General features: G+C 36.2%; 1 protein-coding gene across 2 annotated transcripts in view; it reads left to right on the top strand.

The window, feature by feature from the left end:
* Positions 1-1589: 1589 nt before the first annotated feature.
* DIO2 (iodothyronine deiodinase 2) overlaps positions 1590-16907 on the top strand; it is a 72942-nt gene continuing 57624 nt past the window's right edge. For both annotated transcript variants that reach the window (XM_036844657.1, XM_036844658.1), the window contains exons 1-2: positions 1590-1636; positions 2641-2736. In XM_036844657.1, the coding sequence (XP_036700552.1) occupies positions 2706-2736 (31 nt within the window). In that variant the 5' untranslated portion in view covers positions 1590-1636; positions 2641-2705. The remainder of the gene's footprint in view (positions 1637-2640; positions 2737-16907) is intronic.

Here is a 16907-nt window from a genome sequence, read left to right as displayed (position 1 = left end):
TTTATCTGAGTATTGCTACTCTAGCTGTCTTTTGATTTCCATTTGCATGGAATATCTTTTTCCATACCCTCACTTTCAGTCTGTATGTGTCCCTAGGTCTGAAGTGGGTCTCTTGTAGACAGCATATATATGGGTCTTGTTTTTGTATCCATTCAACCAGCCTGTGTCTTTTGGTTGGAGCATTTAATCCATTCACATTTAAGGTAATTATCAATATGTATGTTCCTATGACCATTTTCTTAATTGTTTGGAGTTTGTTTTTGTAGGTCCTTTTCTTCTCTTGTGTTTCCCACTTAGAGAAGTTCCTTTAGCATGTGTTGTAGATCCAGTTTTGTCGTGCTGAATTTTCTTAGCTTTTGCTTGTCTGTAAAGCTCTTGATTTCTCCATCAAATCTGAATGAGATCCTTGCTGGGTAGAGTAATCTTGGTTGTAGGTTCTTCCCTTTCATCACTTTAAATATTTCATGCCACTCCCTTCTGGCTTATAGAGTTTCTGCTGAGAAATCAACTGTTAACCTTATGGGAGTTCCCTTGTATGTTGTTTGTCGTTTTTCCCTTATTGCTTTTAATAATTTTTCTTTGTCTTTAATTTTTGTCAATTTGATTACTATGTGTCTTGGAGTGTTTCTCCTTGGATTTATCCTGCCTGGGACTCTCTGTGCTTCCTTGACTTGGGTGGCTATTTCCTTTCCCATGTTAGGGAAGTTTTCAACTATAATCTCTTCAGATATTTTCTCGGGTCCTTTCTCTCTTTCTTCTCCTTCTGGGACCCCTATAATGCGAATGTTGTTGTGTTTAATGTTGTCCCAGAGGTCTCTTAGGCTGTCTTCATTTCTTTTCATTCTTTTTTCTTTATTCTGTTCCGTGGCAGTGAATTCCACCATTCTGTCTTCCAGGTCACTTATCCGTTCTTCTGCCTCAGTTTTTCTGCTATTGATTCCTTCCAGTGTATTTTTCATTTCAGTTACTGTATTGTTTATCTCTGTTTCTTTGTGCTTTAATTCTTCTAGGTGTTTGTTCTTTAATTCTTCTAGGTCTTTGTTAAACATTTCTTGCATCTTCTCGATTTTGCCTCCATTCTTTTTCTGAGGTCCTGGATCATCTTCACTATCAGTATTCTGAATTCTTTTTCTGGAAGGTTGCCTATCTCCACTTCATTTAGTTATTTTTCTGGGGTTTTATCTTTTTCCTTCATCTGGTAAAAAGTCCTCTGCCTTTTCATTTTGTCTGTCTTTCTGTGAATGTGGTTTTCATTCCACAGGCTGCAGAATTGTAGTTCTTCTTGCTTCTGCTGTCTGCCCTCTGGTGGATGAGGCTATCTAAGACGCTTGTGCAAGCTTCCTGATGGGAGGGACTGGTGGTGGGTAGAGCTGGGTGTTGCTCTGGTGGGCAGAGCTCAGTAAATCTTTAATCCACTTGTCTGCTTATGGGTGGGGCTGAGTTCCCTCCCTGCTGGTTGTTTGCCCTGAGGCAACCCAGAACTGGAGGCTACAGGCTCTTTGGTGGAGCTAATGGTGGCCTCTGGGGAGGCTCATGCCAAGGAGTACTTCCCAGAACTTCTGCTGCCAGTGTCCTTGTCCCTGCCGTGAGCCACAGCCACCCCCTGCCTCTGCAGGAGACCCTCCAACACTAGCAGGTAGGTCTGTTTCAGTGTCCTGTGGAGTCACTTCTCCTTCCCTCTGGGTCCTGATGTGCACACTACTTTGTGTGTGCTCTCTAAGAGTGGAGTCTCTGTTTCCCCCAGTCCTGTCGAAGTCCTGCAATCAAATCCCGCTGGCCTTCAAAGTCTGATTCTCTTGTAATTCCTCCTCCCATTGCCAGACCCCCAGGTTGGGAAGCCTGATGGGCTCAGGTGGACTTCTGTGGTATAACTGTTCTCCAGTTTGTGAGTCGCCCACCCAGCGGTTATGGGATTTGATTTTATTGTGATTGTGCCTCTCCTAGCATCTCACTGCAGCTTCACCTTTGTCTTTGGATGTGAGGTATCTTTATTGGTGAGGTCCAGTGTCTTCCTCTTGATGATTGTTCAGCAGTTACTCGTAATTCTGGTGCTCTCACAAGAGGGAGTCCCATTTCTGTTTCTTTATCTGTGTTTATGTCTACCTCTTCCTGCCTCTAGCTGTATCTCTCTTTATAATTCAGTCTATAAAATTAAAGCACTAGAGTAAGCTATGTTTTAAAATCTTGGTAATATAGCACTGTCTTCCCATGTTTTGATAAATATCAGTTTAGTTTATTTCAGTTTAGTGTGCACTAAGCTAATAAAACTGCTGTCATATTTATGCTGAATATTAGCAGACGTACTTGCCAATTATGGATCATAGCTGATACTAAATAGCCTCAGATGAATTGTTGCTTTCTCAGTCTTGACATTTCTTATTAACGTCTAAGAAAATTCTGATTATTTTAGGAAATAGGATGAAAGACATTAGAATTACCTGGGGAATGAAAGCTCATTGAGACTCTTTTAGTATTTGAAGGATAGTGACCAGTTAGTCTCCATATACTCTGACAAATATTCTTAAAGACCAGCAAGAATAATTTTGTTAATGTCTCAGGAAGAAATTCCTAAGAGCAAGGATTTTAAACATGGAAATGACTTACAAAATGTAAGCTTGGCATTTTTTTCTCTATCCATAGGGGGAAAAAAAAAATTTACAGAGCCCACTGTGTACATAACAGCTAGAGGCAGAGGACATCCTTAAATGAGGCAATCAAGCATTTTTATTTTTCCTGGTAAGTCTTTAGTTTTAGTTGGGAAAGTTCATTATGGACCAAATATTTAAATTAGTTTTGATGTGTTTCACATCAATCATTTCATGATTAAGAACAGCTTCTAGTGAAATAGATCAGTTGAACTGACAACGTAGGCTAGCTTTGGACAAAGTTATGTAGTTGATAGAGTTATTCTTTGGTATTCTCTTTCCTTTCCTTCTTTTATGAATTACATCACTTCCTGGTAGGCAGCATGGTGTAGTAAGCTTGAGACCTGAAAATGAAATCCAGTTTCCCACGTGCAAGTTGTTCATCTGGTCCCAGTTGCTGAACCTGTCTGAATCTCTGTTTCCTCATATTCAAGAAGAGGATTATCAGTCCTATTTTATGGAGCTGGTATGAGCTTTAAATGACACAGTGTCACAATGTACTAGAAGCCAAAGAAATGTCTCCTTTCCCTTCATCTCAAAGTCTCCCCTGTCACAAATAACGCAGGGAATTTAAACCATTTTAAGATAGTCTTGTCTTAATAAGTTACTCTTTTTAAGGAATATTGGAGTTTAGAAATAGCCTGTGTAGAATTTTAAATAACATCGGACGTGTGGTAGGAAGACATTTGAGGGCATAAAGAACACTCTAAGTTCTCTTAAATAATATTATGGAGGTGATCATGCACATCATTTACTTACTCTGGCCAGTTTGATCATGTTATTATACAAGTTATCAGCTAACTGGCCAAGGATGTTTGGCCTGATGGCTTTGATGTAATGAGCATTTATGTGACATTTAAAAATGATGACATATAATGAAATATCATTCAGCCTTATAAAGGGATGAAATTCTGACACTTGCTACAACATGGATGAACCTTGAAAATGTTATGCTAATGAAGTAAGTCAGATACAAAAGGACAAATATGGGATGATGCCACTTATACCTAGAATAGTCAAATTCATAGAGACAGAGAGTAGAATCGTGTTTACAAGGGGCTGGAGGAAGGGGGAATGAGGAGTTATTGTTTAATGGATGTAGAGTTTCAGTTTGCAATGATGAAAAATTTCTAGAGTTAGAGAGTGGTGAAGGTTACACAACAGTGTGAATGTACTTAATGCTGCTAGCTGAACTATACACTTAAAAATGGTTAAAATCTTATATTTTATATTATGTATATATGGCTCAATAACAAAGGCAAACTGCTAAATACAAAATAAATGATATAATATAAACAGTAGAAAGTACACAGATTCAAGAGCTTGTGAAGACAAGCCACAGCCTGGGAGAAAATATTTGCAAAAACATATCTGATAAAGGACTGTTATCCAGAAAGCACAAAGAACCCTTAAAACTCAACAATAGAAAATGAACAACTTGATTAAAAAATGGGTACCTGAACAGGTGTCTCACTAAAAAAATAAACAGATAGAAAATAGCCTTTGAGAATCTGCTCCACATCATATGTCATTAGGGACATGCAAATTAGAACAAAAATGAAATATCACTATACACCTATTAGAATGTCCAAAATACAGAATTCAGACAACATCAAAAGCTGGATGGGAACTCTCGTCCATTGCTGGTGGGTATGCGAATTGGTACAGTCACTTTGGAAGACAGTTTGTCTATTCTTACAGAACTAAAGATACTTTTACCATATGATCCAGCAATCATGCTCCTTGGTATTTATTCAGAGGAGTTGAAACTTACAGCCACACAAAAACCTACTCATAGATGTTTATAGCAGTTTTATTCATAATTGCCAATATTTGGAAGCAACCGAGATGTCCTTCAGTAGGTGGATGGATAAATAAACTGTGGTACATCCAGACAATGAAATATTACTCAGTGGTAAAAAGAAATAAGCTACCAAGCCATGAAAAAACATGAAGACAATCTACATGCATATTACTAAATGAAAGAAGCCAATCTGAAAAGGCTACATACTATATGATTTTAACTATATGACATTCTAGAAAGGGCAGAATTATGGAGACAGTAAAAAGATCAGTGGTTATCAAGGGTTGAGAGGAGGGAGAGATGAACAGGTGGAGCACAGAGGATTTTTAGGGCAGTGACACTATTTTGTAGATATTGTAATGGTGACATACATTACATAATACTTGACATTATACATTTGTCAAAATCCATAGGATGTGAACCCTAATGTAAAATATGGACTTTGGATGAAATGATGTGTAGGTTGATCAATTGTAATCAATGTACTACTCTGATGGAGGATGTTGATAATGGGGGAAGCTGTGCATATGTGGAATTAACAGGTGTATGAGAAATCACTGTACATTCCCCTCAATTTTTCTATGAACCTAAAAGTGCTCTAAAAATAGTTTAAGTTTTAAAACAGTGCACAGAACATAATTATATAGCTTGGTGGATTTTCATAAACTGAACTCACTTTTATAATGAACACTCAAGTCAAGAAATAGAAATACCAGAAACCGCCCATGTAACTTTTTATTCACTATCCACTTGCCATAAGTAACCACTATCATGTCTTCTAAAACTATAGATTAGATTTTCCTGTTTTTTTTTAAAACTGGATAAAAATTGAATAATACAACCCATTTTGTTTGTAAGAGTCATTTCTACTTTTGTCTGTAGTTGTAGATTGTTCATTCTCATTGCTATGTACTATTTTATTGTGTGAATATTCTGTAACTTATATATCCACCCTACTATTGATGGGTATTTGAGGAGTATCCTGTTTTGAGCAATTGTGAAGTGTGCTTCTATGAATATTGTAATGCATTGTGCATTTTGTTTTTTGTTTTGGTGAACATATGGATGCATTTCTTTTGAGTTCATACCTGGGAGTAGAATTGCTAAGCCATAGGGTATACATATATTCAGCTAGATAGATCCTGTCAAGCAGTTTTCCAAAGTGGTTGTATCAGTTTACACACCATCAGCAGTGCGAGTTGTGTTTGCTCTGTGTCCTCGCTAGTCTTACCAATTTTATTTTCTGTTTGTTCATTTTAGCTATTCTTGTAGGTGTGTAGCCATATCAACTCATAGCATCTTCCAAATAACTTCTCAATTGCCTCTATCACACATTTCTAGGTCTCTCTGCTCTTGGTTAGGTTGATACTCAGATTTTTTAAAAATTCCCTTTATTTTTTTACCTTACATCTAAATTCTTATTTCACATGATATATTCATAAATAAGACAGTGGATTTTTGGTCTGGTTTCCACTTTGGTTTTCTGGCAAACACTTCAAAAGACAACTGTTAGCATCAAGATTCCAGTGTCCTGGTATGAATAAATTAACAGTTGTCTGCAAAGTTAAAAATCTACCTTAATGCTTTTGAAATATTTTGACAACCATTTTACTGATGTAAGTAATTTGGATGGCCTGTTTTTATGGAGAAGGAAAATCAAAACACTTTGAAATCTCAAATGGGTAAAATTACTGATACTGACTAGTAAAATTTAATTATTTATCTAGTGCTATATAGGATATGTAGAAAAATTGGGTCCTGTTAACTGGAAGCTAAATGGAAATGACATTAAATTGTACTTATTCAGATTAATTGAGAGACAGATAAGTATTAAGTTTGAGTTCTATAAAAAATTTAGTTTTATATATTCCAAGTATGTACTACACAATTGGTAGCTAAAGTGTTTCAGAGGTCATTTAGGAATTTGCTAAATTCCTAAAAAGTGAATGAATAAGAAGAATGCATAATACATTAATTGTTTAAGCATTGATAAAAATAAGGTACTCAGTAAAATGTACATTTTCTAGTCAAACATGAACTTATGCAGTACCATGTATTTTAGTGATTTGATTAATATACAATTTCTCCTTTTTTTAGCCTTTCTCTGATCACAAGTTCAAAATGAGTAGATTATGAATTAACTAGCAAAATGTTTTAGTAGCACTTTGATCTTTAGGGATTCCCAGGATTAAAATTACATGCATCCAAACAAAAAATGATTATTTGCATATCAAATTATTTGTATAGGTCGATAACATGTGCATATAAGTTCTACAAATCCATCATTATGTATTGCTATAACTGCCAAACAGCATTATACTATTTGCAATGTGTTTCTATATACTCAATCATGTTACAAAATCCATTAACAGTTCTGTCAGTCTTGTGTCTATCCTCAGCTATCACTCAAGGGGCAAGCAGTTTAAAGGTTGAAGGCACATTTTCATATGCACACTAGAATTCAGCCCCAGGGCCATACACTCTAGGATGGCTGAATCTCTCTGAATTTAAACAAGAACCATCATGAGACTTCTTATTTAGCTCTTCTTGAGGGGCATATAAGGATGCCCTTGAGGTATTTAATTAGATGGATTCATCTCTATCCTAGGGTTATTGGGGGTTTGCCAAAGGAATATAATACTTAGTTGCTACTTCAAAAGGCTTGTGTGCCAGTTGAAAAATTATAGTTTTCAAATGAGCAAGTAGAGTTCCAACGTTCCCAGCCATTTCATTCACCACAAAACTGCCAGAAGTGTTCTCCAATTGTTATTTTCATTTGTTGTTATAGTAAGGTCATTCCTGTCATTGTTTATTGTGATTTTGGGAAACTTCATTCCCATCCCTAACATGATGCTAGAAGACCCTTTCTTTATTTTGTATATCATTTTCTGTTAAATTTCTGACTTCCATATATCATCCATTGGCTTGTATTAGAATACAATCTATATATACAATCTATAATATAATCTCCATGGTGACAGAAACTTTTGTCCATTTCATTCACTGCTACATCCCCAGTGTCTAGAATAATGCCAGACACATGGTAGGTCCCAGTAAATTTTCTTGAATGAATGAGTGATGAACAGCAATTTTAGCTTCAGGTAAATTGTAGCAATTAAAAAATTAGAATTGAAATTGTAATTTAAATCCAGTTTTCTAGACATCATTGCTAAAGGAATACATTTATTTTACATAAAACTTCCGGATGATCAGAGAAGGTGAACCTCATGAACTCCTCTCTTCTTTATTTACAGGAAGTTACCTGGTCTTTCTTATTTCCTTTACTGCCAAACTCTTTGAAAACACAAATTGTCTCTTCTTCCTTGCTGATGGGCCAGCCTCCTTACCTCCTCCTCCTCCCATTGTGGTCTGGCTTCTCCCCTACCATTTCCCTGGAGTTCCTCTCACTAATGTCACCAAAGACACAGTGGTCTCTTCCTAGTCTCTTTCCCATTTGACTCTCCTAGAGGATTGGTCCTCGTAGCCTACTCCTTTTTGTGAAACTCTTTCCTTACCCTCTGTTTCTCCCTTTCTCTTGGTTCTCCGCCTAAATTATTGCTTATTCTTAGGCTCCCTTTCTGACTTTTTTCTGCTTACTCTTACAGGGAGAATTGGTCTTCCTCAAACCCACTTCTTACTATGTGTCTTTCCTTCTGTGATCCCATTTACTTTTTGACTACAACCCTTCTCTCCATACTGCTGACTTTCTTGTCTATATCACCAGCTCTGACCTCACTCTTGAGGCACGTACCTTTATGCCCAAGAGCTTTTAAAATCTATCTGTGTGTGTCCCTTAGATTGAACATATTTGAGTTCAACCTATTCAAAATTTAAGTCAATGCCAATTCTTACAATTTGGACCATCTCTTGTCTCCCTATTTCAGGTGATAGCATCACCATCTTCTCAGATACTCAGGCAAAAAGAGTAATGTTTATTCTTGACTTCTTCTTTCTTCCCCACATCCAGCCAGCCACTGAATCCTATAAATTCTAAAATAAAGTTTATTTTCACTCTTCACTGTAATTACATTCTGTAAAGTCACTTTGATGATGAATTAGCAAATGCTGAACCATTGCTCGTAGAAGAAATACATGATTAGGTACCTGTGAGCCTCTCTGATCACAATATTTTTGTTAACTGATTAATGCATAACTTTGTTTCATGTGTTTTTGTTTAAAGACACCTTAATTAAGATATACTGTTGATTCATTGACACTGAACTCACGGTCAACAAATAGCAGTATAATTCGTGCCTGATTGAAGTTATCTAACATACATATTTTCTCCATAAGGCACGTCACAACCTTCTTGCTCGTAGGAACACTAAATAGCACTAAGCTTGGGGGCCATTTAAACGGTGAAATCACCAAAAAAAAAAAGAAAAAAGAAAAAAAGCACAAAGATGTGAAAAATGTGGCACTAAATGGACCATAAAAATGACACTTGTTTATCTTGGGTCACAAATCAAGCCTTGGTAAATTTAAGAAAATTGAAATCATATCAAGTATCTTTTCCGACCACAGCGCTATGAGACTAGATATCAATTACAGGAAAAGATCTGTAAAAAATACAGACACTTGGAGGATAAAGAATACACTACTTAATAACCAAGAGATCACTGAAGAAATCAAAGAGGAAATCAAAAAATACCTAGAAACAAATGACAATGAAAACATGATGACCCAAAACCTATGGGATGCAGCAAAAGCAGTTCTAAGAGGGAAGTTTATAGCAGTACAATCCTATCTTAAGAAACAGGAAACATCTCAAATAAACAACCTAACCTTGCACCTAAAGCAATTAGAGAAAGAACAAAAAAACCCCAAAGTTAGCAGAAGGAAAGAAATCATAAAGATCAGATCAGAAATAAATGAAAAAGAAATGAAGGAAACGATAGCAAAGATCAATAAAACTAAAAGCTGGTTCTTTGAGAAGATAAACAAAATTGATAAACCATTAGCCAGACTCATCAAGAAAAAAAGGGAGAAGACTCAAATCAATAGAATTCGAAATGAAAAAGGAGAAGTAACAAATGACATTGCAGAAATACAAAGAATCATGAGAGATTACTACAAGCAACTATATGCCAATAAAATGGACAACCTGGAAGAAATGGACAAATTCTTAGAAATGCACAACCTGCCAAGACTGAACCAGGAAGAAACAGAAAATATGAACAGACCAATCACAAGCACTGAAATTGAAACTGTGATTAAAAATCTTCCAACAAACAAAAGCCCAGGACCAGATGGCTTCACAGGTGAATTCTATCAAACATTTAGAGAAGAGGTAACACCCATCCTTCTCAAACTCTCCCAAAATATAGCAGAGGGAGGAACACTCCCAAACTCATTCTACGAGGCCACCATCACTCTGATACCAAAACCAAAGATGTCACAGAGAAAGAAAACTACAGGCCAATATCACTGATGAACATAGATGCAAAAATCCTCAACAAAATACTAGCAAACAGAATCCAACAGCACCCTAAAAGGATCATACACCATGATCAAGTGGGGTGTATTCCAGGAATGCAAGGATTCTTCAATATACGCAAATCAATCAACGTGATACACCGTATTAACAAATTAAAGGAGAAAAACCATATGATCATCTCAATAGATGCAGAGAAAGCTTTTGACAAAATTCAACACCCATTTATGATAAAAACCCTGCAGAAAGTAGGCGTAGAGGGAACTTTCCTCAAAATAATAAAGGCCATATATGACAAACCCACAGCCAACATCGTCCTCAATAGTGAAAAACTGAAACCATTTCCACTCAGATCAGGAACAAGACAAGGTTACCCACTCTCACCACTATTATTCAACATAGTTTTGGAAGTTTTAGCCACAGCAATCAGAGAAGAAAAAGAAATAAAAGGAATCCAAATCGGAAAAGAAGAAGTAAAGCTGTCACTGTTTGCAGATGACATGATACTATACATAGAGAATCCTAAAGATGCTACCAGAAAACTGCTAGAGCTAATCAATGAATTTGGTAAAGTAGCAGGATACAAAATTAATGCACAGAAATCTCTGGCATTCCTATATACTAATGATGAAAAATCTGAAAGTGAAATTAAGAAAACACCCCCATTTACCATTGCAACAAAAAGAATAAAGTATCTAGGAGTAAACCTACCTAAGGAGACAAAAGACCTGTATGCAGAAAATTATAAGACACTGATGAAAGAAATTAAAGATGATACAGATAGATGGAGAGATATACCATGTTCTTGGAAGAATCAACATTGTGAAAATGACTCTACTACCCAAAGCAATCTACAGATTCAATGCAATCCCTATCAAACTACCACTGGCATTTTTCACAGAACTAGAACAAAAAATTTCACAATTTGTATGGAAACACAAAAGACCCCGAATAGCCAAAGCAATCTTGAGAACGAAAAATGGAGCTGGAGGAATCAGGCTCCCTGACTTCAGACTATACTACAAAGCTACAGTAATCAAGACAGTATGGTACTGGCACAAAAACAGAAATATAGATCAATGGAACAGGATAGAATGCCCAGAGATAAACCCACGCACATATGGTCACCTTATCTTTGATAAAGGAGGCAAGCATATACAGTGGAGAAAAGACACCCTCATCAATAAGTGGTGCTGGGAAAACTGGACAGCTACATATAAAAGAATGAAATTAGAACACTTCCTAACACCATACACAAAAATAAACTCAAAATGGATTAAAGACCTAAATGTAAGGCCAGACACTGTAAAACTCTTAGAGGAAAACATAGGCAGAACACTGTATGACATAAATCACAGCAAGATCCTTTTTGACCCACCTCCTAGAGAAATGGAAATAAAAACAAAAATAAACAAATTAGACCTAATGAAACTTAAAATCTTTTGCACAGCAAAGGAAACCATAAACAAGACCAAAAGACAACCCTCAGATTGGGAGAAAATATTTGCAAATGAAGCAACTGACAAAGGATTAATCTCCAAAATTTACAAGCAGCTCATGCAGCTCAATAACAAAAAAACAAACAACTCAATCCAAAAATGGGCAGAAGACCTAAATAGACATTTCTCCAAAGAAGATATACAGATTGCCAACAAACACATGAAGGAACGCTCAACATCATTAATCATTAGAGAAATGCAAATCAAAACTACCATGAGATATCGTCTCACACTGGTCAGAATGGCCATCATCAAAAAATCTAGAAACAAGAAATGCTGGAGAGGGTGTGGAGGAAAGGGAACCCTCTTGCACTGTTAGTGGGAATGTAAATTGATACAGCCACTATGGAGAACAGTATGGAGGTTCCTTAAAAAACTAAAAATAGAACTGCCATATGACCCAGCAATCCCACTACTGGGCATATACCCTGAGAAAACCATAATTCAAAAAGAGTCATGTACCAAAATGTTTATTGCAGCTCTATTTACAATAGTCAGGACATGGAAGCAACCTAAATGTCCATCAACAGATGAATGGATAAAGAAGATGTGACACATATATACAATGGAATATTACTCAGCCATAAAAAGAAACGAAATTGAGTTATTTGTAGTGAGGTGGATGGACCTAGAGTCTGTCATACAGAGTGATGTAAGTCAGAAAGAGAAAAACAAATACCATATGCTAACACATATATATATAATCTAAGGAAAAAAAAAAGTCATGAAGAACCTAGGGATAAGACGGGAATAAAGACACAGACCTTCTAGAGAATGGACTTGAGGATATGGGGAGGGGGAAGGGTAAGCTGTGACAAAGTGAGAGAGTGACATGGACATATATACATTACCAAACGTAAAATAGATTGCTAGTGGAAAGCAGCCGCATAGCACAGGGAGATCAGCTTGGTGGTTTGTGACCACCTGGAGGGCTGGGATAGGGAGGGTGGGAGGGAGGGAGACGCAAGAGGGAAGAGATATGGGAACATATGTATATGTATAACTGATTCACTTTGTTATAAAGTAGAAACTAACACACCATTGTAAAGCAATTATACTCCAATAAAGATGTTAAAAAAAAAAAAGACACTTGTTTTCAGCATAAAAACTGAAACAGGAAAGCAGAGCATCACCTTGTTTGACCTCAGCTGGGAATATGCACAGTGGGCCACTCACATTTTCACATCTCTCTGCAAGTCTGTGAATGACAAAAGGACACGAGTATTGATTTAGGGGTTACAAAAAATTTTTAGTGAGTAGGCGTATTTGCAAATGCAGACCTTGTGAGTATTTAGGATCAATTGTACCTCTGAATCCCACTTTTTCATCTCCATTGTTTACTTCAGATGCTCATCATTTCTTTCCTGGGTTATTATAATATTCACCTAACTATTTTCATTGACTCAGGTCTCCCTTTAATTCCTCCTTCTACTGTTTTTGAGAACTCATTATTGATCTTGTCACATTACAGTGTAAAATTTTTCAGTGTTAACCCCACTGGTGAAGGAATATATTTAAATATATCATCACAGCATATAGATTAGCCCCAACCCACTTTTCCAGTCTCATCTTTAATACACACACACTACTTTCTTTTTGAATGTAAGAATTGAGTATTCAACAAAAACTGTATTGTTATTTTATATCTCTAGACATTTTAATACTTTTCACACTCTCAGTAGTAACCTCATCCCTCTTCATTGCTGGATAAAGATGTCATCTCCTTTGAGTAGACATTTGAATCTTTGTCAGGTAGCTAGCTGTCCTCTCACCTTGCTTCTGTAGATTATTTTGATATACCTGGACTCTAGTATTTGCTTAAGTCTCCCACATACGGTGCCCTCCTCCTTAAAGATAAGAGCCATAACTGATTCATATAATTGCTCTTTCTACACTCATATCTAATAAGTTTTATGAATTTGGCTTCCAAAATATCTGATAGTACCAGGCTTAGCATCTGATCCTTGTTAGCCTAACAATAGAAGTGTTGAGTAAATTGATGAATGAATAAGTAAATAATTGAACTTTGGTCAATTTATGAGAGATTTTTGACTGGTCATATACTTTCATTAACAGTTCATAAGAGATCATAAAATGATAGTCCAGAACTATCTAGGTACTAAAATTAAAGCAACTAGAGTATATAAGCATTTGGTGGCATTTGTTCCTAGTGTAATCTCTCTTCATGATTATATCATGTTTCCCGTAGAATGGAAACAGGATAACAGCCATTTTGAAATTCAGTCTGAGCTGGTGGCACTTGTATTCTGTTGGTGTGGGTCAATTACCAATGATTTTTTTTTTTTTGCTAACAGAATTGTTTAGGGAAACAATGAGAGAAGAAATGTGTTAAGATTCTGAAGAATATTGAGTTACAAACATTATTTTATAGTTAGTTTCTCTGGGGGAAATCATGAAACAGAAAATGATAATATCAAGAACAGTTTGGTGAAATAGTTTGTAAACGATAGTGTGAAAAACTTGACTTTATTTTTCCTTGGTAAGTAATAACATTTGAAACCATGGATGTCTTTTACTGTGATCCATCTTTACATTCTAGAAAAGTCATTTATATGCTGATGAATTTAATACCTTTTGCCCTCATTTTTAGATGGACATCATTGAGTTACTTGGATGTTAGCAAGAAAAATTAAACTTCTGAAATGCTTCATTCAGGAGTAGAAATTGGGTGTTTTATTATATTTCTCTCTAATGTATAAAAAACTAGAAAGGATGCATTTTTATCTATGAGAATCTTGTTTTTTATATCTAAAATGTGCTTGACTATTGCTTGGAAGCTATCATAAAGCTTTTATCTCTCCCTGTATTCATAAATGCTTATATGTATGTATCTGTAACAAGATAAACACTCCACAAGGCTTATGTATGTATTTGTATCTATTAATTTTTTTTCCTTCTGGGATTGGGATTCACAATCTAATATAGAGAAGGAGAAGTAGAATTGTGCAGTATAATGAAAAGAACATTTGCTTTTGACCTTGGATCTAGTATTACCTCTACCTTTACCAGTAAAATTATGTTGCTTGGAGCAAGCAACATGGTATCTCTGGGCCTTAATTTTCTTACCTGTATAAATGACTCAGTTGGATAACATAATTTCTAAGATCAAAATTCTTTGTTGAAAGGTGAAATTTTAGTTACTAAGAGTTGTTGACAGATTTAAAGCATGGAGTAGACACTTAACACATTGAGTACATATTTGTTAAATGAAGAAATCCTGTGTGATGGGTAATTTTATGTGTCAACTTGACTGGTCCACGAGGTGCCCAGAAATTTGGCCAAACGTTACTCGGTGAGTATTGTTAATTTTTTTAAAAACAATGTACACAGTGTCTTCTTTTGTTCAATATCTCTTCTCACAAACCTATGTAACAAGTAGACTAGCAATTTTCTAAAAATATATTTTGTTATAGAATAGATAAGTGACTTTTTATCCAGATAAGTTTTTGAGCTTTTTATTTTCATGGCATGTGCTCTAACGAAATTAAGATGTAGGACTGCCGTACAGATTATTTCATTTATTTAAATAAAAATGCAAAGGATTCATTTTGTATTTAAAAATCAAAGGACAATGGTTAGTAAATAGTGAATAGCAAACAACTGGTATCGGGGTATATAAAATGTAAGAGTCATGAAGATGTGTTAATAATGGGGATGTATTAGAATCATAACTTCCTCTTTACAACAGCATAATTAATTGAGTAGACAACGTGCTAGGTATTGGGGAAAGAAAGATAAAAAATATATGTAGTTCTTATCCTTAAAGAGTTGTCTAGTGGAAGAGAAACAGATGTGCATTATATTATAGGGGGGAAGAATCTAAGTCCTGTAACTGGAGTTGGTCTTCTCTACTGTTAAATGGGATAATAGTATAATAGTTACTTCATACTGTTATGAGTTTTAGATTAAATGGTACTGTATTAGCTTTTGCCCCATATTTCATTGGCTTGCTAAAACCAACTTGTGCTTCTTTCTCTTGTTACGTGAGTGCTGCAGATTATCTGTTGTTTTGCTGGGCTTGATTGGTCTCTGTTGGGTTCCACATGTCTTCTCATTCTGGGAGTCATGTTAAGGGTGCATGTTTGAACATCTTGTTCCTGTGGTGAAGACAAGAGTACGAGAGACAGAGCCAGACTATATGTAGGCATGTAAAGCTTCTGCTCAGACATATGGTACATCTGGTTTACCCAGATTTCATTGGCCAAATCATGGTACATGGCCAAGCCCCAAATAAATAGGTAGGGAAGAATACTCTGCCATCTAGGAGCATGGCACCAGTGAGAAGCCAATAAATATTTAGGAACAAATAATATAAGCTACCACAAGATGTAATACATGTAAAACATATAAAGCATTTAGCATGTCTGGCACAGAGTACACATATAATGTTTATAATTGCATGATACAATGTTTATAATTGTATGATAGTAGCAATAATGCTGATAGTGACTAAATTATATAGAAACACAGATAGTGGAGTAATTCCATTCTTGCAGGGGAATGTAGGACAGCATTACAGGGGAGGAGATATTGGGCCAGTAGTTCAGGGGAGAAAGAGAGAAAAGTGGTTCCAGATGGAAAGATACAGTAATATAGAAAAAGAGTAGGCTAAAGGCAAAGTAGATGTGGGATTTATGACCCTTCCTGGAAGTGATGTCTCATACCTAACTAGTTATAACATTTATGATAAATTCAGCTGCAAGTAACAGAATATTTAATTAAAAGTAGCTTAGGGACTTCCCTGGTGGTCCAGTGGTAAAGAATCCACCTTCCAGTGCAGGAGACACGGGTTTGATCCCTGGTCAGGGAACTAAGATCCCACATGCCGCGGGGCAACTAAGCCCACGCGCCACAACTACTGAGCTTGCGTGCCTCAACTAGAGAGCCTGCGTGCTCCAAACTACAGAGCCCACATGCTCTGGAACCCACGCACCACAACTAGAGAAGAGAAAGCCCGCATGCCACAACGAAAGATACTGCATGCCTCAGTGAAGATCCCGGGCCCCAACTAAGACCTGATGCAGCCAAAAATAAATAAATAAATAATTTTTTTTAAAAAAGTAGCTTAAATTACAAAACAAAGCATGTGTTGTATCACTAAACAAGAAGTCTTAACGTGGTGAATTTCAGGATTCATTCAGTATTATAAGGATGTCTTCACTGAAGGGTTTTACCTTTCCATCTTTCCACCCTTAGTGTGATGGCTTTTGTCCTTAGGTCTTTCCTGTTGTGTTCATACGTTTGCTTTTGCAGCTCAAGGTAACATGACCTCACGTAGCAGCATCTAAATGCACAATAAGAGTTTCTCTTTTGGTGTCTCTTTTTATCAGGTCTGAAAATATTTTTCAGAAGCTCCCTTCAGAGCTGAATTCTTATGTCACATTGGCTAGAACTAGCTTACATGTCCACTCCTACAAAATGAGTGGCAAGAAGGAATGGAATTACCATGATTGATTTAGAACAATAATGATCTAAGGAAGTTCTTACCTTCTCTGAACACATTT

Source organism: Balaenoptera musculus, chromosome 2 (genome assembly GCF_009873245.2).
Source record: "Balaenoptera musculus isolate JJ_BM4_2016_0621 chromosome 2, mBalMus1.pri.v3, whole genome shotgun sequence".
Classification (NCBI taxonomy): domain Eukaryota; kingdom Metazoa; phylum Chordata; class Mammalia; order Artiodactyla; family Balaenopteridae; genus Balaenoptera; species Balaenoptera musculus.
The sequence above is the reverse complement of the archived record's forward strand: the minus strand, read 5'-3'. Positions and strand labels throughout refer to the sequence as shown.